This window comes from Pelophylax lessonae, assembly GCF_965119305.1.
Source record: "Pelophylax lessonae genome assembly, chromosome: 12".
Classification (NCBI taxonomy): Eukaryota; Metazoa; Chordata; class Amphibia; order Anura; family Ranidae; genus Pelophylax; species Pelophylax lessonae.
The window spans coordinates 195,041,699-195,066,695 of record NC_138779.1 but is presented as its reverse complement, the minus strand read 5'-3'; the positions used below and the strand labels follow the sequence as shown (position 1 = coordinate 195,066,695).

The following is a 24,997-nucleotide window of genomic DNA, read 5'->3' as shown; positions in this document are numbered from 1 at the left end:
TGAAACCGCAAAACAAACCCAGTACTATTTTAAATGTTAATGTGCAGAAAAATAAGGAAATGTAATGGTAGGATCTCATAGCGTCCTATATTGGTGCCCTGATTGCTGCTTAATCTAAGATACAAGGTAGTGGAACTGAGGCTTTCCGAATCCTATCGTAGAACCTTTTCCAATGGCTGGGGTGGGTGGCGGTGTTCCCTTGTCACCTACTAACCATGTTGTTCTTCCTTTGTGTTTACTGCTATCAATGTTTCTGGAAGAAGTTGGGGATGGAGAGCAGTTACATAATATAACATTTCCTCTGAATCACCGATGATTGGAGTTCTGTTCAACAGATGATGTGAAAGATGACTCTGACTTAATTACATTTCTGATTCTACAGTTGAAAAACCAGGGACCCAGGAGAGAAAATTCAGTCACGGGCAGAGGACCTTTGACAGGAGTGACAGCAGTCTTGCGAAATCCAAAGCCACCAATGATGGCCCAGAGCTTGGTGTATCTGTCACCATACACCCTCCACCAAGTGATCCCAGCGACAGTGACACAGGTCAGTTAAAGTTGTATTGGTGATGAGTATTACCATGAAAGGTCTTAGCTAACAAATGACCAAACTTGATTTTCAAAGACTTTTACTGTATTTTCTGGCATATAAGACTACTTTTGAACCTCAAAAAAATCCCCCAGAAATGGGGGGTCGTCTTATACGCCGAGTATAATATCTCCAAGGTAACCTAAGTATAAGTATTACCGGTAGATGAAAATTAGGGGGGGTCGTCTTATACGCCCAGTCGTCTTATACGCCCAGTCGTCTTATACGCCCAGTCGTCTTATACGCCGGAAAATAAGGTAATTTAGTCTTGGTACATGTTTATCAACAAGCTTCTCCTTTTCAAAAGACATGTTGATGGTTTTGGATGAATAACTTAGCATCCTTTAAGATTTTTTCAATCAATAAAGTGATTCTAAAGGAAAAAAAAAATAACACACATGTCATACTTAACTGCAATGGTTTTGCACAGAAAAGCCTTGATCCTCTTCTTATTTTGGGTTCTGAGAAGTTTGAGTGCATCCTGCTATGGGGGCACTTGAGCAGGCTCACTCCCAAGCCACGCTCTGTGTGCATTCACACAGAGAGCACGGCTCAGGCCTGCTCTCTCCTCATTGCTTCACTGGCTGTGATTGACAGCAGCAGGAGCCAATGGCTCAATGAGGAGAGAGGGAGACCCAGGAGAGCTGCTGCCCTCATGCACATCGCTGGATTGAGATGGGGTTGCATAGAATGCATTAGGATAAAAATCCTTGAGCCTTTAGAACCACTTTAACATGGATCTATATGGTATGCAAATGAGTTATAACTTTTCAGTTGTGTCACTCTTGTCCAGTTATTTGCTCATTAAATAGAAGGTGAGAAAATGCAAGGTTAGTAAACGATAAAATATTGCCTACAAAAATGGCTTCGGGGACGTAAAGGGGAAAGCTATAGAGAAAGGTTCCATGGAATTCTTTCAGTGGTTGCGAGGGGTTCCTTGTGCTGGGGTTGATTGACCTCCAGTCTGATGGTGCCCGCATCATTCCATGACCAACGCCAGCAGCATGACGCCAATTATCTTTTTAGCAGTTTGTAAGGAGGGCATTCTGATCACCATTGTAAAGGAAGCATTCTTCCCACTGACCACCAATGTCAGGGCAATTATTTAATTTTAGCTGGTGTTCCCGAAGACCCAAAAATTATTTTGAGGGCTCCTCTGAAGTAAACAGTTGAGAAAGGTAGCAACAGTGTCATTTGAGTGACAGTTTTGGGTCTGCAGACATCGCATCCAAGATGGCGGCACCCAGGCAGCAGTCTCTGTGCTTTTTGAATGTACAATGAAGAGAGATAACACCACTCAGGCTAGTCAAAGTCCATGATTCAAGGTGGGTGCTGAACCTCGGCTCTCCACCAGGAGAAGCATGAAAGAAGAAAAGTTCCTTTATTCACATAAGTGGTACAAGGTACAGCAGGGTAGGACAGTAGACGCGTTTCATGCTTGTTTGGTAATGAACAAGCACGTAGCAGTTGTGTGAAACGCGTCTACTGTCCTACCCTGCTGTACCTTGTACCACTTATGTGAATAAAGGAACTTTTCTTCATTGGATTCCGTGGTGGTGTGCGACCATTTTCTTCTTTCATGCTTTTTGAATGTATACATTGTTGAAATGGATGCTCTTGGCAACAGGATCTCTTTTAACCACTTGCCGACCGCTGCAAGTACATATACTGCGGCGGTCAGCCCCGTGCAGGCAAAGTGACGTACTGGTACGTCACTAGCCTGTGAGCCAATAGGGGGCGAGCGCGCGCCGCTGCAGGCGTGCTCCCACCCCCGCTCTTTCACGGACACCTCCGCGCGAATGACCGGCGGACCCGATGTCCGCCGGTCACTCGCGATCGTCAGTTACAGAGGGAGAAAGGCAGGCGGCTAATGTAAACAAAGCCACCTGTCATTCTTCCCTGTGTAACAGCAGAGATCCAACGGTCCTGCTATGTAGGACCGTAGATCTCTGCTGTTACATGAACAGCCACTTCCCTGCACAGTAAGAAACACACCCCTAGGGACACACTTAACCCCTCCTTCTCCAATAAAGTTAACCCCTTCCCTGCCAGTGTCATTTTTACAGTAACAATGCATATTTTTAGAACTGAGTACTGTAGTAATGTCACTGGTACCCCCAAAAGTGTCAAAAATGTCAGTCAAGGGTCCGATCTGTCCGCCGCAATGTCACAGTCCCACAAAAAAAATCGCAGATCGCCGCCATTACCCGTTAAAAAAAAAACAAAAATGACAAAAATCTTTCCCTTAGTTAGTAAACGCAATATCTTTTGCGCAAGCCAATCAAAATACGCTTATTGCGTTTTTTTGTTTTTTTTTACCAAACATATGTAGCAGAAAACAAATTGACCAAAAATGTTAAAAAATTTTGATTTTTACATTTTTTTTTGGGGGGGGGGGGGGGAATTTCATATAAAAAAAAAGGTGAAAATATTGTTATTTTTTCAAAAATTACGCTCTTTTTTTGTTTATAGCGCATGATCAAAAAATCGCACAGGTAATCAAATACCACCAAATGAAAGCTCTGTTTGTGGGAAAAAAAGGACGTCAAATTAGTTTAGATACAGTGTCGCACGACCGCGCAATTGTCCGTTAAAGTCATGCAGTGCCGAATCGCAAAATAGGGCCTGGTCAGGAGGGGGGTAAAATCTTCCGGGGCTTAAGTGGCTAAACCTGCAATGTGGATTATAAGTTTTGTTAACAAACTATGAACACAATATTAGTCATCCCAGCTTGTAATGCAAGTGGCTAATTAAAAAAGTTAAAATAAAAAAAAAAACCCGTCTGTCTTGTCTTTTACAGTTTCTGATGGAACCTCATCCTTGGACATCACCGATATATCTAAAGGGTCTCCAACCACAGAGCTGTGCCCTACAGACCAGCAAGAGGACAGTGCTGAGAATGACAGGTAATAACGACATTCGCAGAAAGAGTTCTATGGCAATGTCGCTTTCGATCGTGTCATTACCGTCCCCTGTCTGCCAACTGGACATGTCCAAAGTCCACAACCTTGCTATACCTTCCTGCTTAAAGCCTACCTGCAGACATATTTTTTTTTAGTTTTGAACAGTTACAAAATCTTTCAGATCCTTATGGACTTGTGTCGACAAGCGTTGTTTTTCTTGCATTTGATTTGTATTTGAAACGCACTTCAAATGCAGGCCAGGAAATTGCAATAGACCTTATTGGAGCAGTACACATGGCATTTCAGTGACTGCTTTTGACCTGCTTTGCATTGAGCCACATTTCTTAGGGCTTAGCAATTCCTATAAGCGCCCATTCACACAGGGGCGACACGACTTGCTGGGGCGACCTGTGAAGTCGCGGTGCACAGCGTGCACCGCGACCTCGGAGCGACATGCACGGACTTCATATCATTGAAGTCAATGCAAGTCGCCTCCAGGTTGCCCCAAAGTAGTACAGGACCCTTTTTCTAAGTCGGAGCGACTTGTGTCGCTCCTATTAGAACGGGTCCTGTGCTAATCAATGGCAGGCGACCCACCGCGACTTGTCAGGCGACCAAGTCGCCTGACAAGTCGCGCTAGTGTGAATGGGGTCTTAGAGTACGTTTGAACTGCCAGCAAAGCAAATACGGTAAATATTTTCTTAGCTCTTAGTATTAAACCACATTCAACTAGATTTGTTCTGTAATTTTGATTAAAAGAACATGTCCAGTTATATGTAACTACATACTAAACGCTATGCAAAGACCTGGATAAATGAGAACCTTCACAGACTAAGACCCCTTTCGGGCCATCCGATCCGGTCTGCCTGTCCGTTTTTCAGGCGGACCTGATCAGATGCTCCATCCCTATGGGGCAGCGGATGTCATCGGAGACATGTCCGCTGACACCCGCTGCTCTCCGATCCGATCCTGTCCGTGAAATCCGGATGGATGGAAACCCTATTTTCCATCCGTCTGGAGGATCGGATCGGATGAAAACGGACAGGCGGTCCATTCTCATCCGATCTTCCCATAGAGGACAGCGTGGATCTGACAGCTCAGTCTCCGCAAACAGAGTGGAGACAGAGCTGTCATCCGCCTGCTCAGTGGGGATCGGCGGATCGATCCCCCGCTGAGCAGAACGGACTCCGTCGGGTGGTGCGCCCGTGTGAAAGAGGCCAAAGGGATTGATTTACTTTAGCTAGAGAGTGCAAAATCTGGTGCAGCTGTGCATAGTAGCCAATCAGCTTCTAACTTCAGCTTGTTCAATTAAGCTTTTACAAAAGAACCTGGAAGCTGATTGGTTTCTATGTAGAGCTCCATCTGATTTCCACTCTCCAGTTTTGGTAAATCAATCCCAGTCTTTTCTTGTCAACCACAGCATTTTCCATTTAAATACAGTATATGATTAGATGCCCATCAACATGAACCTTAGTTCTGTCTATGTTCCCGTTGCAGAGATTTTCACTAACTTCCTGTTCCTGTGACACCCAGACAAAAATATGTGCGAGTGCAGTTGTCACCAGGACAAAAAGGAACAGACGGCAATAAAAACATCATCAGAAATCCTAACCTTCCCCCTACTCTACTAAAAATGTGTTTTGTCTGTGTCCCCATTGGAGACATTCCCTATCACTTTCTGTCCTGTGTCTCCATTAGACACAGACAGCAATAAAGCCCTAATAAGAGGTAGGGGCAAGGCACTGGGCCCATTTTGTGGCTGCTCTCCACAAAATGGGGGTTCCTCCCAAAAGGAAGGTCACCCAAATTCGAAAATCTATGCGTAACTAAGCCAGAAGGATCTCCAAAAAATATTTCTTAGTAGGAGATTTACTAAAGCTGGTGCACTCAAAATCTGGTGCAGTCATACATGGTAGCTAGCTTTGGCAATTAAACCTGGAAGCTGATTGTTTTTATGCAGAGTTGCACCAGATTTTGCACTCTCCAGCTTTAGTAATTAACCCCCTTAAAGTTCAAAATGATTTACTTAAGCCAACAAATGATCAAAAGGAAAAAGGCAGCCAATGCATTTTGGGGGCCAGAACAATCCTGCTTCATCTAGGTTTTAGTGCTTAAAACAGTGTCTATTATGGCACTTTTCCACTGCAAGTACCGGCTTGGCTCCACTCGGCCCTGCTTGGCTCGGTTTCATTTTCCACTGCATGGTACGGTTTGCTTTTCCACTAAAGTAAAGTGGGTGGGATAACAACGATTCTCTGACCAATCAGTGGCTAGTAGTGACAAACAGTCAAGGCTGCATGCAAAGGATTGTGGGATATGGTACCGGTACGGCCCTCTTGGAACCACAACCGAGGTGGTACTGTTTAAGCGAGCCATACCGTTCGGTTCCATATAGTGGAAAAACGCCGCCGTACCGTACCGAACCGTTCCAACACCGTACCATGCGGTACCATGCAGTGGAAAAGCGCAAAAGCGAGCCAAACCGTTCGGTTCCATGCAGTGGAAAATCACCATTAGACTCCGAGTAAAGATCCTGGACACATCTATCAAATCCGGGACAATATTCAGTGCGTACATGCAGAGCAGCTGTCCTGATGAAGGAGAATCATTTTGGCCCCGCGAAACACGTTGGCTGCCTTTTTTTCCTTTTGGTCATTTGTGGAATCAAATAAGTACTTTTGGACTCCCAAGAAACATTTGTTTTGCAATCTTTCTGGCTCAATTTAGGGTAGAGACTCGAACCCTTCCCCAAAGCAAGGTAACAAGTTTTGTCTGAAGTTGCGCTCTCCGCTTGGCTGGGCGCAGTGACTGGAGACCTCGCCATTCGTATGTAAACCTATCTTGCCTTGCCTGGCTGCTTTGGATCCAGTCGTATTCCTTTCTGGTGCTTTCTTCCTTGCCTCCTAGCATGCGTTGAATTCCATTTTACTTTAGAGTATGGAATGGCCCTGCTTCTTACCCTATTTGTACCTGCTCACCAAGGAGTGCGGATTCCCCAGAGAGGTTCAATCTGCCTTCTTCACCTTGCATATCTGAAGAATGCGCTGCAGCTTTCAGAGCACTTCAGATATAACAAACCCTTGTTAGAACTCTTGCCTAGTCCTACTTCCATTCTGCTCTTTTGTGGACATGGCCCAGGAAAATGTTATCCCCTGATGAATTGATGTTTGTTTTATGTGCCTGCGCAGCAGCCTCTTACTTATGACCATTGTGCACCTACCCTGCGCGCTTTGCAGGGTCTCGTGTTGCAGCTGGTGTATTTTGTTGCCTTTTTTTTTTTTTTTTTTTTGCTGGGTCCTAAATCTTACCGTCATCCCCTTGCATGTTACCTTTCTTTTTCCTATACCTTTTTGTATTTTTCCTTTTTTATTCCTTACATGTCTTCCCCTTGTTGTCATCTGGTAATGCTTTTTAAGTCTAATGTAAACTTGCTGGACAGATATTAGTCAGGGAAGTAAAAAAAAAAAAATATATAATACTCTATGGCAGGCATCACTAAATGGCGGACCGGGGTCCGGATCCGGACCCAGTTAATGTCTCATCCGGACCCCTGCGGTCCCACCCTTTAGAGTTGTTCTGCCCACAGCCATCGCCACTGCCAGTCTCACAGAGCCAACAGCTGGAGGCAGGACAGCTATAGACAGAGGGCGGGGCTATCCAAGTTAACAAGCAAGTGATTGGTTGCGAGGATACAGGATGGCCATCGCACAAACATGCGATTCGGACCTCTGCTGGAAGAATATTTTATTGACTGGACCTTTGTAAATTTTAATTCAATACCCCTGCTCTATGGGCTCTAGAAGTATCATTTTTAATGTTGAAACTCATTACACGTGCCATGAGTAGATGCCACTGGATCTAGAAAATCCAAATCTATCCCTGTGCATAGAGCATGGAGGATTTGTTAAATGCTTATATGTAATTCTGAATTCTGTTTTACATTAAATTGGACCTTCACCCTTTTTGTTCCTGGTTCTTGCCCCCCTTTGAAGAAGGAGTAAGCTGAACCTCACTTTCAATTTCTAGTTTATTGTGTACAAAAACAAGCACAGATGGTATACAAAAAGAAACAGTATCAAAATAGAGCACTAGGAACAGATCCAAATACACGAATGACACAACATATATGGAGAAAAAAAAAAAAAAACAGCAACATAACCATGCATGAAATATTAGCCACCATAAGAAAAGATGGAGGACCCCCAGGGAGGCAAGGTCCACGAATTGAAGTAGTAATGGCACTTTTCCACTGCAAGTACCGGCTCGGCTCCACTTGGCCCTGCTTGGCTCTGTTTGGTTTTCCACTGCGTGGTCCCGCATGGTACGGTGTTGGAACGGTTCGGTACGGTTTGCCTTTCCACTAAAGTAAACTGGGTGGGATAACAACGATTCTCTGATAAATCAGTGGCTAGTAGTGACAAACAGTCAAGGCTGCATGCGAAGGATTGTGGGATATGGTATCGGTACAGCCCTCTTGGAACCACAACCGAGGTGGTACTGTTAATGCGAGCCGTACCGTTCGGTTCCATGTAGTGGAAAAGTGCCGCCGTACCGTACCGAACCGTTCCAACACCGTACCATGCGGTACCATGCAGTGGAAAAGCGCAAAAGCGAGCCGAACCATTCGGTTTCATGCAGTGGAAAAGCGCCATAAGTATGCCCGGATATACAAGTTAAGGGAGAGTTCAGCCACCTGTCCCAAACTTTGTTATATTTACCCGGACAGCCCCTATTGAATCTCACTTTAATTACTTGAAAGAGGACACCGGTACATGGTCTCGGTCTCTGCAAACCATTCCAAATCCTAAGCTCCACAATTTATTATAATCGGCAGTTAAAATCCAGTCTGACATGGACGGTAACGCTTTTCAGCCATTACTGGGTAACACGCGTTATGTCCCTGTCGGGCTGGATTTTAGCTGTCTATTATAATAAATTATGTTTGAATATACTTACTGGAGTGCCAATTTTTCTTCCCCCACCCTCCTACTTAGACAATTGTTTATTCAGTTTTGGAAAGATTTATAATCTTTACTGCTGCAGTCTAAGCAAGAAAGACTTAGGGATCCCTCCTTCCTGTGGCCATCTGGGATGTCCACCTCACACATCCCAGGAGGCAGTGTTTTGCTGAGGGGTGTATGTGCACCAAAAAGACAGGGCGCCACTCTACCAGGCAGTTGGGATGTAGCAGAGACCCAGTAACATATCCTTGCACACCTTGTCCCATGCATGCATACACATGGCACAGGTCTCTACAAAGTACCAGAAACCAGCGGCACATATGAACGTGGCAGGAATCACCCACACATGAGCATATGTGCTGTAGGTCCTGGTAGGCACCTGTGGCATATCTGCCCACCACAGGATATTTAAAGATGGTGGTACAGAAGAGACAGGGCAGGAGTACATTATCACTAGGGTGAAGTTGGTATTTAACAACTTCATATCTACCTTTCCCTTTGACTGCAGTAGATGCTTGCAAAGTGTCTTATGCCTCGTACACACGCAACGATTATCGGCCAACATTTGTCCAGTGTTGTTGTGTTGGTTGGAATGTGCCTAGACTGCACACGAATTTTCTCGGCCAACAAAAATCTACTTCAGAAGTGATGTCATGTGATGGTTTACTTTCCGTGTGTTTTTTCATCTCTGAGCATGCCCAGTCTTGCTCATCAGATTTTTGTCTGCCGAAATCTGTACTGACTGACGGAAAATCGTCCGTTGTGGTGACGGCCAACAAAAATTTTATAGCCTGCACACCAGATTTTTTTCAGCCGAAAAGTCGGAGTCGGTTGTCGGAAGCATCATACTAACAAGCCGAAAAACGGCCGATCGGACGTTGGCCGAAAATTCACGGCCAACTATCGACGCGTGTGTACGGGGCATTAGTCTTTTGCATTCTTGCCTTGCAGCTCTGTGGTCTTGGGGTCCGTTCCCACCAAACTCACAGATTACGGGCAATTTGTTTTCTTTTTGCATGAGTTTCCTCCAGTTTTCTTACATAACTCAAACAAGTTTTGGTAGATTAAATGATTTCCTCTGAAACTGCCCCAAAAGAGACAATATCAATGGCTGTGCGAAACAGTACATTGTATGCTCCTCGGGGGCGGATACTGATTTGCTTTTTTGCTGCAAGCTGGCAAAAAAAAACTGGCATGACGTTAATCAGTGCATAAAATAGTTCAGGAGCCTGTACAAGCATGAAGGAACAAGATGGCTAACACTGTTTAATATTTTTCCCAACTTGCTTTAAGGTTTTATATTTTTTACATGTGGATCCTGTGCTACCTGTGTGCCATGCAGTTGGTCTTGTCCTGTACTGGCTTAGGTGTCTTGTCCTAACATAGTCCTAGGTGTTATTTGTTGTCTTGGACCACCTGCTTGGTGTTTTTGCTTTGCGTTGCAGTGCGGGTTTCATGGTAAAGTCTGCAATGTTCTATGTTCCGTAGCTTAATGTACCGTCTATAACACAGGCATAATCCTCAGGGTTATGGTGCTTTTTTTCTGCTAAATGTTTGGCCCAATTTTTGGGCTGTTTGTTGGAAATATTTAACCCTTACCTGCTCTGTTCACAGACGGAAGAAAAGGTCAGTGCATGTTGGGACTTTTACACCCTGGGAGATTTCATTGTTTTCCTAATGGCTCTGTATAGAGCATGGCTAAGTATTGAAACCCTTACGCTGGTTTTTCCTACTTGCTTGCTCTGTCAGTCTGCAAAAATTCAGCTATTAGGCTTTCCCGGTCAAATGCCTTGGCTAGGCATAATCTAGACCCAAGAGCCAATCTAGCTGTACTTTTTTTTTAACTCATTAAAATTCTAGAGGGCACCATATTTTTGTACCAGCGGTCAGACTACTTACGCAGTTTAATGAACATCATTGCCCATTACAACTTTACTTGCCCAGAGGTAAGTGTGGTTATTCCTGCTGATTTAGATTCAACATTTTCTATCAAATTTAAAGGGTATTTTTTTTTTTTTTTTTATTGTATCCGGAGCAGGGCTTCAAGGTGTATAGCTGACCAAAACTTTTTCAAACTTAAATACACAAGGAGCAACAAACCAATTACTGGAGGTGCCAGGTGCCGCTTTATTTTGTTCATAAAATCGTCACATAAACTATCCCAATGCAATTTGGAAGCCAAACACACACACCCTCTTTTCTGGTCGCCCTTTGCACTGTTGTAATCTGGTGTAAGCTGCAGATCTATCGGGTAATTTAATTTATTAATTCCATATAAGCTCAGTTAAAGTTACTAAGCTCTGATGAGGAGTGTGTTTGGCCCCAAAAACGCACTGGCTTTTTAACATGATCATTGTATGAACAATTTAAAAAGTTTTTGACTTTTTCACCATTTGGTTTGGTGCTCCCAGTGTATGTATTTGCTTCAAGTACCATTCTGGGGAGCCATGTTTTATGTGAGCAGTCATACCAAAACGGGCCACCTCATTGAACGATCTCTTTTTTTAAATCAAGTGTTGACGTCTCAAATGTCTTGGATTTTTTCTTTTTGCAGTTCAAACCTTTTTTGTAGTTTTGGATAGCGTAGGAAAAACGGTTGGGACCCCCATTAGGTTTTTAGTTTAATTTAGATTTTTTTATTCCACAATAGATTTATTGAATCTTTTCACAGATACAGAAAAAAGACGGGGCAGGAGTACATTATCACTAGGGTGAAGTTGCTATTTAACAACTTCATATCTACCTTTCCCTTTGACTGCAGTAGATGCTTGCAAAGTGTCTTAGTCTTTAGATTTATTGAATCTTTTCACAGATACAGAAAAAAGATGGCAAAACAAAAGGTGGCACCCCAACGGGGTGACCCATTCCTAGCGGGTATTTTGCTTTCTTTGTCCCCACTGGTGTTTTCCCTCATTTTTTCATGGACATAGACAGCAATAACGCCTTGACAGAGGCCCTTAACCTTCCTTACTTGGAATATTGTTGTTGTGTGGTTGAAATTGTTGAGCTGTAGTATTGTCTTCTGTGGTTATCGGAGACAGGGACTGAATAATGTGTAAAAACTTGCATCTATGGGCCAAACAAGAAACATAAGAAGCTACAAGAAGATGCAGCAATCTAAGGTATTATTCTCAATATATTATTTAAAAACTAAATGTAAAAAATTGCACTAATATGAACCCACCTGTAAGTAGAGAAATATAATAGTCTTGCAACAGGAACCATTCTCAGAGCTAGACTGTACCGTAGCTAGTGTTAGGGCTCCAAATTTATCTGCGGGACGTTGTTAAAGTATTAGCTTGTATTTATATTCGTAGCATCAAGTGTGGATGCTACTGCCAAATACCAGGCTTCATAAAAGGGAGGCTAGAAACTAAACCCAACACGAACTAGGCAGGTGCCCGCACACCGCCTTCCGAAGGAGAAGAGAGGAGTACATCGTGGCTTTGGGTGACGACATCATTGAAACCTGTCTATACTAATGTTTGGACAATTTTCTTATAATTTTTTATACAATGTTTTTATATAGGTTTATTCACAGTGTTTTACATTTGCACACTAGCATTTTATTGCACAATATTTTAACCCCTTCCACAATAGTATATATACAACTTTTAATAGGCAGTGCCATTTTACCTCGCTTTACTTCTTTACTGTCTGGGACTGAACCTTGCCAATGTCCTGCTGATCCATTTGGAGGCCCACTGCTGGTCATGGTGCCTTCTAGCTCTAAAGATTTTCTGTTGCATGGCCATTTTGTTGTGCTACTTACCTGTCGTTCATGTACATCCAACACTTATCTGTTTTTCTTTTTAAATAAATACATTCGGGATAATACCTTGAGTCTTCCTGTATTCATAGAAGGACAAATTGCAACTGGATGGTTGCCAGAACTTTGGAGTCTGGAGGCATAGATTAGCTTTTCATGTAGGCCAATCAAGATGCTGTATAAAATGCCTGTTTTTACTGTATTGATGTCTACTATGTAGCACAGAATAATTGTGAATATATTTATTTAAAGTTGAACTTTAGGCACACAACATTTGACTTTGCTGTTTTACATGCCAAGGGGTGTGTAATTCTGTTGGCATGTAAGGCTGTTGACCTGACTTATCTCTTTTGCAGTTAGGCAATGCAGCCTGGTCACCTCCAGCCCCCTGGTTGTGATTGAACAGTGAAGGAGAAGCAGAGGAGCTCATCATTTAGCTCTCTCCTATATTTGTCATCACACCTGATTCGCCACTCATGCTGCTCCTTCCTCCCCCAGACTGAGTGCTGCTGTACATGGTAAAACAGAAGGCTCATATCCGGTCAAATTTAGGTGCTTACACAAGTTCGGGCTTTCTCAACCAGGATTCTGTGGAACCTTAGGGTTCTTCCAGAAGTTGCTAGGGGAGTAATGAGCAACTTTTCCCTCTCCGATAATCTTCCCAATGACTATAAGCGTAAGGAGCATTCACCCCAGTGACCATCACACCAATGTACCATGGACTGTGCACATAGCATTTATTAGTAGGAGTTCCCGGAGACCATAAAGTTATTTCAAGGGTACCTCGGTGTTAAAAGTTGAGAAAGGCTGCAGTAAATTATTGAAAACAATACATTGATTTTTTAATGAACACTTGGAATTTAGTGGTAACTACAATAAAGGGGGGCAAAGTGGGACTTTAACGGTGCAAATGATGGAGAAAAATCTGAATTCTCAAAAATTATACATTTTATTACACATAAAAAGTGAGGACAAGACAATACATCAATAATAAAATTGATAAAATCAAAGGAATGCACTCGAAAATATCAACTCTTTTCGAGTGCATTCCTTTGATTTTATCAATTTTATTATTGATGTATTGTCTTGTCCTCACTTTCTATGTGTAATAAAATGTATAATTTTTGAGAATTCAGATTTTTCTCCATCATTTGCACCGTTAAAGTCCCACTTTGCCCCCCTTTATTGTAGTTACCTTTAATTATAGGGATGTGGTGCCTCTGATTTCATCTCTAGCAATATTTTTTCAAAACTTGGAATTTAGTGTTATCTTACAGCTGCACTATGACATTAAATAAAGCAAAATAATATATTTTTTATTTATCTTTACCCTATTTGACCCCATCAAAGCTTCTCCTTTAGGCAGCTATCAATAGTTGTCTTAGACTGTCTTCCTGCAGCGGCATCCTGCTTCATTCTAAATTCCTGCTTCCTTTCTTTCTTATTACCCATTCGCGCATCCTTTTTGCAGCCGCCCTTTTTTTACTCTTCTCATCTGTACATAGCACCCCCTCCCATTCTGTACTATATATATAGCTGCATCTGTCTACCCCACCATTGCATGTCTGCTCTCACCACCACATCTTCTCATCTTCCTCGTTGGGTACGGGACACGGCATCTCGCTACAAATCATTGGTGCAACTTGGACAGGAACTCTAGTAAACTGGGCCGCTCAGAGAGCCTGCGAGTTTACGAGCGCAAGCGTTCCCAGCGAGGCTCAGCCAAAGGCAAGCAGGCGCGCTCTCGCAGTGATGTGGATCTGGAGGCTGCAGCCCGAGCAAACGACCTGCAGCTTTCTTCAAGCAAATCCAGCTCTAAATCAGGCAACTTCACGTAGGTTTGGAGGGCAATGTACCTCAACGTATGGACTGACTCTCCTGGTTATTTCTAATAGTGTTCAACAAGTCCAACAAAAATGTTTGTATGGGTTCTAGTGTACCTGTTGCTTGTACGCTGCCAATGGAGAAATGTTTACACTAGAAGCAAGATTTCAAAGGTGTTTTATGATAATGCTGATGTTGTTGTAAACTCCAAAATCACCTGCAGGTTGTATGAGTGACAGGTACTCTTCTAAGAGGCATCTAAACCAGAGATGTTTGTACTTATTTGTGGTTTGGCCCGAGTTGTCAGATGGCCATCTTCTTGGGACCTCAGTTCTCTTGATATTATTTTATCATCCAAAAAGAATGACAGTTCTAACAATATGGACATCTCATATTTCTGTGGTCCTAATGCACAAATGGTGCCCTCTGGTCTAGACTATTTACTTTCCTCTCTTGCAACCAGCAATGATGTCAGGTAGGTCTGAGATTTTTCACTTTCTGTGTTGTGCATGGGCTATCTCAATTTATAGAGCACCTGCAAATAAATTCAATGTTTGCTCACCATGCTTTACCAAAATGGTTGCATGCTGCAAACCACAGATGTGTTTATTAAGGTACTGCAGAGAGTAGTAACCTGTACTAACCAATCAGATTGCTGTTTTAGTGGAATCAAACCGGTCAAAAATGGATTCTGAATGGCTACTATGGCTACATATCAACTGGGCAGACAGACCAGACATATGAGATAGATGGACAGACAGACAACATGAGCTGGGCAAGTAGACAGATATTTGAGAAGGGTAGACCGATATACAGACAGATGTTTGAAGTAAGTAGACAGACAGAGGCACATATGCTATTGGTAGACTGACCGACAGATATATGAGATGGGCGGACAGCCAGACAGACGCATAAGTTGGGTAGACAGACAAACAAACACACTAGTGGGGTAGACAGACAAACAGACACACGAGTGGGGTAAACAGACAAACAGATACATGAGTGGGGTAGACAGACAAACAGACACACGTGTGGGGTAGACAGACAGACACACGTGTGGGGTAGACAGACAGACAGACACACGTGTGGGGTAGACAGACAGACAGACACACGTGTGGGGTAGACAGACAGACAGACACACGTGTGGGGTAGACAGACAGACAGACACACGTGTGGGGTAGACAGACAGACAGACACACGTGTGGGGTAGACAGACCGACAGACACACGTGTGGGTGGGGTAGAAAGACAAGACACACGTGTGGGTGGGGTAGACAGACAAGACACACGTGTGGGTGGGGTAGACAGACAAGACACACGTGTGGGTGGGGTAGACAGACAAGACACACGTGTGGGGTAGACAGACAAGACACACGTGTGGGGTAGACAGACAAACACACACATGAGATGGGTGGATGGCCAGACAGACATATAAGTTGGGTGAACAGATCTAGGAGTTGGTTAGACAGATAGACATATGAGTTGGGTTGAATGACCGACAAATTCGACGGGTGGACAGACAAATGTGATTGGGTTGACAGACAAATGAGATGGATAGATGGACGTATGAGTTTAGTCGACAGGTACATGAGTTGGGTCGACAGAAAGAACAGAAACGTAATTTGGGTCGACCGAAAGAACAGACACGTGAGTTGGGTCGACAGAAAGAACAGACACGTGAGTTGGGTCGACAGAAAGAACAGACACGTGAGTTGGGTCGACAGAAAGAACAGACACGTGAGTTGGGTCGACGGACACACAGAAACATGAGTTGGGTCGACAAACCGACATATGAGATGGGTGGATGGCCAGACAGACATATAAGTTGGGTGAACAGATATAGGAGTTGGGTATACAGAAACACATATGAGTTGGATTGAATGACAGACAAACGAGATGGGTGGACAGTCAAATGCGATGGGTAGACAGTCAAATGCGATGGGTAGACAGTCAAATGCGATGGGTAGACAGTCAAATGCGATGGGTAGACAGTCAAATGCGATGGGTAGACAGTCAAATGCGATGGGTAGACAGTCAAATGCGATGGGTAGACAGTCAAATGCGATGGGTAGACAGTCAAATGAGATGGGTAGACAGACAAATGAGATGGGTAGACAGACAAATGAGATGGGTAGACAGACAAATGAGATGGGTAGACAGACGTAAGAGTTGGGTCGACAGACAGATGTATGAGTTGGGTCGACAGACAAACAGACACATGAGTGGGGTAGACAAACAGACATGAGATGGGTGGATGGCCAGACAGACATATAAGTTGGGTGAACAGACATAGGAGTTTGGTAGACAGATAGACATATGAGTTTGGTTGAATGACAGACAAATGAGATGGGTAGATGGACGTATGAGATGGGTCAACAGACAGACGTATAAGAGGAAGATGGAAAGACATAAGAGATGATCAAGCAGACATAATATATATTTGATAGATGACGACACAGACTCGTGTTCTGGATGGACCCGTGCCATAAGCGAATAAACTCAAAAGATAGATGGATAGATGGATTAAGTGGATGGAATGGATTCTTTTCTGTGTTTGCACTGGTCCTACTTTTGTAACAATTAAACATTTCTATTCCAGTCCTGAGCCTGGAGGGAGTTCGGAGGGTCCGCCGTCCTTTCTGCTTCCCCAGTCTGAGGAGACTGAGCCGCGCGTTTTGGAGAGCGAGAATGACCCCCCAAACTGGAGGGAACTCGTCCCCCCTGAAACACTCCTCAGGCTGACGAAAAGCGAAATCAAGCGGCAAGAGGTCATCAATGGTACGATACACCACAACATTTTTTTTATTTTTCCCCGCTGGTTCACGGCTTGGGTAGATTGGGACATAGCCCTACATGCTCCTACCATAAAGGGTACCCATACACTTCATCAGGATTGATTAGTTATGCAATGCCGGGGGGAAATCGTCAGGATGTCCCTGGAACTCTAATTAGAGGGAAAGTGTGCTCTACTTAGTGGAACCATGAGCGTATTTTTAATTTTATCCTTAAGATTTTCTGCACAGGATAGAAGTGATTAAAATGTCTATAAAGCTACCAGTACTGTTACATAGGGGACAAGCTAGCTAGATAAATGAGTCTTAACAAATATAGGTTCTAGCTGCTGGAAATGTACTGGACAATTTTGTGCCGTCCTTCTCATCTTCTTTTCCCTTGTCTTCTGCAGAACTGCTATTCACAGAGCATGCTCACGTCCGGATGCTGCGTGTCCTCCATGACATCTTCTACCTTCCCATGCAAAATGCCTGGATACCCAACATGGAGCTGGAAAACATCTTCCCCAGTCTGGATGACCTCATAGAGGCTCATGGTAAAACTGTCCACCCCTACACTCTTTTATGTATCTCTCCTATTCCCTTTCACTCATTGTGTTCTGTATCTGTCACACTAGCCTTGTTCCTGGAAAACTTGAAAAAGCTGCGTCTGGAGAACAACTCCATAATCCAGGAGATTGGGAACACCTTGCTACAGCGGGTGAGTAAAGAGCCTTCCTTTATGTGCCTGCCCCTCCACATCAGTATGTTGTGACTGTCATTAGGAACATAAGCATGGCTCCCATTTCGGATGAGCTTAGCACCCAACTGGTATAGTGCAGCCCATAGATCATTTAATTTAATCGATTAAAAAAATGGCTCTATCCTCCCATTAACACAGTCAGTGTTTATGAGGGAATATCTCCTACAGCGCTATTGTATTCTGTCGGTGGGAGGCACATGGAGCCTTCCCGGCTGGCAGAACACAATCTGACAGGCTGATTGTACCCAAGTCAATCGATTGATCGACTTTGGTACAAGCAACCCGCCCATACATGTATCAAAATTTGGACAGTCCCTGCTGAATCGGCTGAATTTCAAGCCACGTACGGCCAGCTTAAGACTTTGTTCACAGGTAAGTAAAACCAGGCGGCTTAGCTGTGGTTTCACCACCCCCTACCCGCCTACCTCATCATTACCTTTCAGCTGCTCACGGTTGTCCACATGCAACGCCCGAGATGCTGTGCTTCATGGCTGGCGCATGTCGCTTTCAGCTGGTGGTGCTGCTGCTGAATGCAGCTAATGCAGTTGGGCAGCGCCACCACCGCATGCAATCAGGAGAGGACTGGGGCAGGGGGGCAATTGCCCCCTGGGCCACTCTGATGCCCATAAAACGGCTGCACCGCTTCTGCCATAGACATGCCTAAAGGATTCCTGGTGAAGAGAAGTAAAAGTGTGGAATGAAGACAAGGACAGAGCGTAGGCTCCCCCCCAGCATGGATGGTGTAAACTGTGTCTGAGAGGAGGCCAGTTTCATGCCCCACTGGAGACTCTCCTCCCCCCGGGGCCAGTCCTGTCTGAGCTGTCCCAGCTCCCCCAAACCGCCCCCTGCTGGCCAGGTCGGGAATCCTGATTCGGCTCGGTGAGTAGAGAGTACCTGGAGCTGAGCTTTAGCCTGGAATGGGAGTCAGGAGTCGTCTGGGAAAAGGGAGAGTGGGAGGGGGGCCAAGTCGCTGCACCCTGGGCCAAAAGTTGCCAGTCAGCCCCTGCATGCAATGCAGGCAATTGCAGAGTGGTAGTACAGCAATTAAAGGGTTCAATCAGGCTGAGAGCAAGCGATATTGCCTTCTCGCCTGCATGTCCAGCACCACTGAAAAGTGATTATAACGTGGGTCACTTTTCAGAAGAACTGCAGTCTCTGCATCATACATGTATGAGCCCTAACAGAAATACAGTAAATATGCAGTTAGATAGACACCAGAGTTAGATCCAATGCACACAGTAATCCGCACCAAGTAACACACATGGCTAGACACACCTTTCCCCTTCCATGCAATACAAATTTGTGTGATGAGGGGTGTGGCTGTTACTCAGCTCTGCCAGCACAGAGCACTGCAGTGTGAGAGCTGAAAGCAGCATTTTTGCATTGAGAAAAAAAAAATTCTGGTATTTCCAAGAAGAATAGGTCACAAATCATAACATGCAGGGGTTATCTGTCTATAGTGAGATCAAATGGTGCCAGAATTCAGTTGGGCTTTAAAGCAGGGCTGGTATGATCAGCACTTTATGTTAAATGTGTGTCCTAGGATATCAGCTGAAGTTCAGGTTGGTAGTACACAGTAATACATATATGTAAGATTATATTAGGCTAATGACATCCTATACCTGAAAAAAAAATCAGTATTCCCTCTAAACCGTAAAGGCCCATTTACATAGTAAATTGTGTGTTGCAGTGCGTTTACAAATGCACAATGTGTATGGGCAGCAGACGTGCAGAATGCAAAAAATTGTTTAGTTTCGGATAGATTTGTTATGTTACTAATTTTGTATCATTAATTCGTCCCGGGATTAGTTTCGTTTATTAATTTTATACCAAATTCCACATTTTCAGAATGATTGGAATCTGGATCAGTCGAAAAATTACTGACCGATTTTGAATACTATGTGAAGAATAGCTGGTTGTTAAGGAGCAGGCTGGGAAGCCGGCCGCCGTGCCCATAACAACCGAGGACTCCTCAGCTTCCCTGCTGGCAGCTGAATGTAAACAGAAATACTGGCAAATACAAATTCTGAAAAAAAAAAAGACGGCTTGCCCCCCCATCCATCCCACACCAAAATGTTTTCTAAAAATGGGGTGGGATCCCCCAAAATCCATACCAGACACTTATCCAAGCATGCAGCCAGGAAAAGGGGGAGAGGACAAGCGAGCTGCTCCCCTCTTCTGAACCACACCAGGTCTCATGCACTCAACATGTGTCCTGATCCTGCCCCCCCCCCCCTATGTGAATGAGTATGGGGTACATAGTACCCCTACTTATTCACCAAAAAAGGTAAATAACACAACAGGGCTGAAAAGTAGGGGATTACTATCTACCCCATACTCATTCACATGGGGGGGTGGTGGGATCATGGGGGGTCCCTTGTTAAATGGGGCTTCCATATTCTGATAAGTCACCCCCACAACCAATGGGCCAGGGTTGTGGGGAAGAGGCCCTCTGCCCGAAAGCACCCCCCCCCCATGTTTGTTGAGGGCATGTGGCCTGGTATGGTTCAGGAGAGGGGGGCGCTCGCTCGTTATCTGAATCTCCAAATAACCAAAAATTTAGACAAATTTATATTCAGACCAAAATGAATTGCACGTGTCTAAAGGGCAGCCCGTTTATTGGAAGAGGTGCCAAAAAAGGCAGGCAGAAGACAACTAGTCCTCATTATTACCTATGATCTCCCTGCAGGTGATATTTTCCTATTACTGACTTACCATACTTTGCTGTGCACTATGTCACTGTGTGGAGGCAGACATCTTGGTAGAGGCAGGGCTTTGCTTCCTCATGCCAGAACTTTCAGCAAGGAGAACACTGAGCACTACAGCAGTGGCATCACCAAATCTCACTCCAAATCTCTTGAAACTGGTGGGGATGGGAGTCAGAGGCCTTTATCTCACACTGCAGCTATACAACAATAAGGCTACAGTACAGAAGTGCCTAGACCAGTGATGGCGAACCTTGGTACCCCAGATGTTTTGGAACTACATTTCCCATGATGCTCAACTACACTGCAGAGCGCATGAACATCATGGGAAATGTAGTTCCAAAACATCTGGGGTGCCAAGGTTCGCCATCACCGGCCTAGACACACTCACATACCTGAAATGCCCTTGTGTTTTTCAGGACGAATTCAGGACAAAATTCGATTTTTCAGGGTGCTGCTTAGGTACAAACATTTCTAGATGTTCCATATAAATGGCAAATCTTAATTTTTTTATGTTCGGGTCCTAAAAAAAAACTGTTTATAACTGCTTGCCGACCGCCGCACGACTATTTACTGCGGCGGTCAGCCCCTCACAGGCAGAGCGACGTAGTACTATGTCGCTAGCCTGTGAGGGTCTAGGGAGCTCCCGTGCGCCCCCCCGTGCAGTCACGGACCCCCCCCCCCCCCCCGCGTGTGACCGATGGACCCGATGTCCACCGGTCACTCGGCGATCGTCGGTGGAGAGGGAGAAAGGCAGGCGGCTAATGTAAACAAGCCGCCTGTCATTCTCCCCTGTGTATGAATAGTGATTACACGGTTCTACTATGTAGGACCGTTGATCACTGTTCCTACACCTCAAGCCACAGCCAATCACAGTTAGAATCACGCCCCTAGGGACACACATAGCCCCTCCCTCTCAAAAAAAGTTAACCCCTTCACTGCCAGTGTAATTTTACAGTAACAGTGCATATGTATAGCACTGATTACTGCAGTAATGTCACTGGTAACCCCAAAAGTGTCAAAAATGTCAGTCAAGGGTCCGATCTGTCCGCCGCAATGTCGCAGTCCCGCAAAAAAAAATCGCAGATCGCCGCCATTACGCGTTAAGAAAAAAAAACAACAAAAATGACAAAAATCTTTCCCTTTGTTAGTAAACGCGATAACTTTTGCACAAACCAATCAAAATACGCTTTTTGCGACTTTTTTTTTCCAAACATATGTAGCATAAAACAAATTGGCCGAAAATGTTAAAAAATTTTGATTTTTACAATTTTTTTTTGGGGAATTTCATATAAAAAAATGTGAAAAATATTGTTATTTTTGCAAAATTGACGCTCTTTTTTTGTTTATAGCGCATGATCAAAAAATCGCACGGGTGATCAAATACCGCCAAAAGAAAGCTCTGTTTGTGGGGAAAAAAGGACGTCAAATTAGTTTATGTACAGCGTCGCACGACCGCGCAATTGTCCGTTAAAATCACGAAGTGCCGAATCGCAAAATAGGCCCTGGTCAGGAAGGGGGTAAAATCTTCCGGGGCTTAAGTGGATAATAAATACACATAGCCTCATTTCTTGGCTGGAGGACTGTAGCCCCACTGCAATGGATAATTTATTTGCCCAAAGTTGAGCTTTCAGCTTTACCAGCTACAAGGCTACTGATCGTTGCTTAGTGAATGTTAGGAAACCTGGCAACCTTCAATTGTTCTCTCCCCCCCTCGATGAGCGGAAACCGAGAGCAGTTTTAATTGCCTGGGGAAGATTCCAAGACGACCTGTTTATATGAATAGATAGACTAAATGGTGTTCAGCGTCTGGGGAATGCAGAAGCAGGTGACGTAAGCTTCATTTACTTATCCATGACCTGTCATTTTCTTCTCTACCAGTTTGATGGCCCCGAGGGACAATGGTTTCAGAAGATATCTTCGAGGTTCTGTAGCCGACAGCCATTTGCCCTGGAACAGCTCAAACAAAAGCAGAAGAAAGACGCCAGATTCACCCAGTTTATTCAGGTAAGCCCCTAATTGCTTATTTAGCTGCCGACGGCCTCTCTTAAAGTGGATGTAAACCTCAGACGTGAAATAAAAACAAAGCATATTCCTCTATAGTGTTGACTTGTCTCAATCGAGAGCACTAAGGCTACGTTCACATGTTAGGGTAGCGAACCACGGGCAGAATCGCCGCGGTTCTGCCTGTGATCCGGAAATCATTGCAAATCGCGGTAATATCGCGGGTCGCATGACGCCCAAAAAAGGTACAAGGGCTTCTTTGGGGCATCATGCGACCCGCAATTTTGTTTGCGCGATGTTACCGCGATTCGACAGGCGGAAATCGCGGCAACATCGCACAGCGTTTGGGGTGCCATTGCAAATCAACGGCAACACACAGGCGTCCCGCGGTTTGCAATGATTTGCGGATCGCGGGCAGAATCGTGGTGATTCTGCCCGCGGTCCGCTACGCTAACGTGAACGTAGCCTTCGTGTCATTTCTGGGGGATCTTTCAAAGAAAACACAGCCCTGTTATCCCCAGGAGCGGGCCCACATCTCCCTCTCAGAGGTCTACCAGGGGCACTGGGGGCGCAGTATCCCTCACCATACCATGGACCACGTGGGCTCCGCTCCGAACAGCTCACCTCCAACCCTGAGTGGGGGTGCTGCCAGCCAAAAGTGGTACGCTGCGACTCGGGGTGTTCCAGGACGATGCGTCCCGGCGAGGTATCCGCTCGCAAGCTCGGCTCCATCGTGGCGAGGTCTGGGTAGACCATAACCTGCTCATGCTCGTTGAATTTGAAAAACCACTAAGGAAATACCATGTGACATAAAGAATTGCAACAATCGCCATTTTCTTCCCTAGGGTGTCTGATATATATAATGTTTGGGGATTATAATAAATTTTCTAGCAAAAATACTGGTTTAAACATGAAAGCAAAAAGTGCCAGAAAAAGCCTGGCCGGCAATTGGTTAATACAGGTGCACTGTCAGATCAGGACTTTGTTTGATCTGTTTACTCGCCTCCACCTGCAATTTTAGCTGTCAGTGGCGAATTGGTGAGTGGAATGGGGGGGGGGGGGGGAATAACCGAAGAAAGATGAAGGTGGTGGGGCAGTAAGAAAACCCACACAGTCCCAATCTGACAGCTCTTGTGTAAATAGAAGCCAGGAGCTGTGTAGACAGACACTGACAGGAGGGAGGAGCTGGAGAGAGAGAACTCCACCCGTCTCCTCCCATACCGCTCCTCCACTCATGCATACTTCAGCGCTCGGCTGTTGCAGCTGTGCCCTTTCCCCCCTCTTTCCAGTGCAGCTCCTGTATTCCTCTGATTACCGCTGTTGGCTTCTGAATATAGGAACTGCACTGGAAGGAGGGGGAGAGAGAGTACAGCCTCCCAGCTCTCTACTGCTCTCCTCTCTTCTCCCTATGCTTGGCTGACAGGAGTAGTGATGCTGCTGTCACTACTCCTGTCAGTCATATAGTTAGAATGGCGGTGCCCCCAAACCTGCAGTATACACCTGTGCCCAGGGCAACCACCCCTTGTTCCGGCCCTGATTGTTGGGAAATCAGGTAAGCACTGCACTTAGCAAATTGTTATGTGCTGTAGAAGCCGAAAGGCTGGGGAAGGGTTAGAATAACCTTTCTCAAAAAGGCTTTCTTCAGAGGTTACTAGATCCACTTCCTATCTGTTGGTGCCTCCATGGTTCTAGATGCAATTCCGCTTGGCAAAGACACTGAAGGTCTTTTAAGCTTTATGCAAGGGTGGCATTCTGACCACCACTGTAAGGGGCCTTCTTCACACTGACCCCCGAAAAATTAATTTTGGCAGGGATTCCCTGAGACCTGAAAATTATTTCAAGGGTTCCTTTGGGGTAAAAAGGTTGAGTAAGGGTAGAATAGAATATTTCTTGTTGCCTGCATCTATGTTAAAGTGATAGACCATCTCTATTTTAGCAACATAGGGGTCTATGCATAATACGTTCTTTGTGAAGAAATGACAAATGTCTGCACAATTGGGACAAAAATTGCTGTGCTTCCTCAATTATGTGTGGCTTGTGTCACCACCACCTAGTGGCTACAATTATGTGTGGCTTGTGTCACCACCACCTAGTGGCTACAATTATGTGTGGCTTGTGTCACCACCACCTAGTGGCTACAATTATGTGTGGCTTGTGTCACCACCACCTAGTGGCTACAATTATGTGTGGCTTGTGTCACCACCACCTAGTGGCTACAATTATGTGTGGCTTGTGTCACCGCCACCTAGTGGCTACAATATGTTTTTGTTACCTGATTGAGATATTTCTGAGCAACCATAAACTCATTATGGCCACTAGGGGCGCTGATGATCTAGGAACTAAACATATTAGAGAAAATACTGAAATGTTTTTCCTGATTATATGGATGTTTGTCATATCCACACAGTAAATATTTTTTACATGGACCCCTTTGGTGTGAGGAAATCTACTATTTTACAGCTGCCACCAGGACAGGAATAGAAAGGCAATGGGGACACCTCCTGTGATAGCTGCCTAAAGTATGATTTCCCCTCACTTTGGGAGTTTGCCAAAAAATTTCCTGTTGAGTCTCTGGGAGAGGAAGTTAAAAAAAAGGTCAATGATGGGGTCACGGATGGCAATACCAACCCAACAAAGGTCATCTTTACCTCTGTCAGCCAGATACTATTGTTCTCCGGTGTTCTAAAATTTTGTCGGACCCATGAAAAT

At 44.7% G+C, this 24,997-nt stretch overlaps 1 protein-coding gene across 1 annotated transcript in view; it reads left to right on the top strand.

Annotated features, from left to right (window-relative positions):
• The window catches only part of ARHGEF1 (Rho guanine nucleotide exchange factor 1), a 127,971-nt gene that overhangs the window by 66,317 nt on the left and 36,657 nt on the right, over positions 1-24,997 (top strand). Inside the window, exons 12-18 of the mRNA XM_082273127.1 lie at positions 383-547; positions 3,390-3,495; positions 13,874-14,056; positions 16,645-16,823; positions 17,230-17,373; positions 17,455-17,537; positions 22,166-22,291. Coding sequence (XP_082129253.1) covers positions 383-547; positions 3,390-3,495; positions 13,874-14,056; positions 16,645-16,823; positions 17,230-17,373; positions 17,455-17,537; positions 22,166-22,291 — 986 coding nt within the window. The remainder of the gene's footprint in view (positions 1-382; positions 548-3,389; positions 3,496-13,873; positions 14,057-16,644; positions 16,824-17,229; positions 17,374-17,454; positions 17,538-22,165; positions 22,292-24,997) is intronic.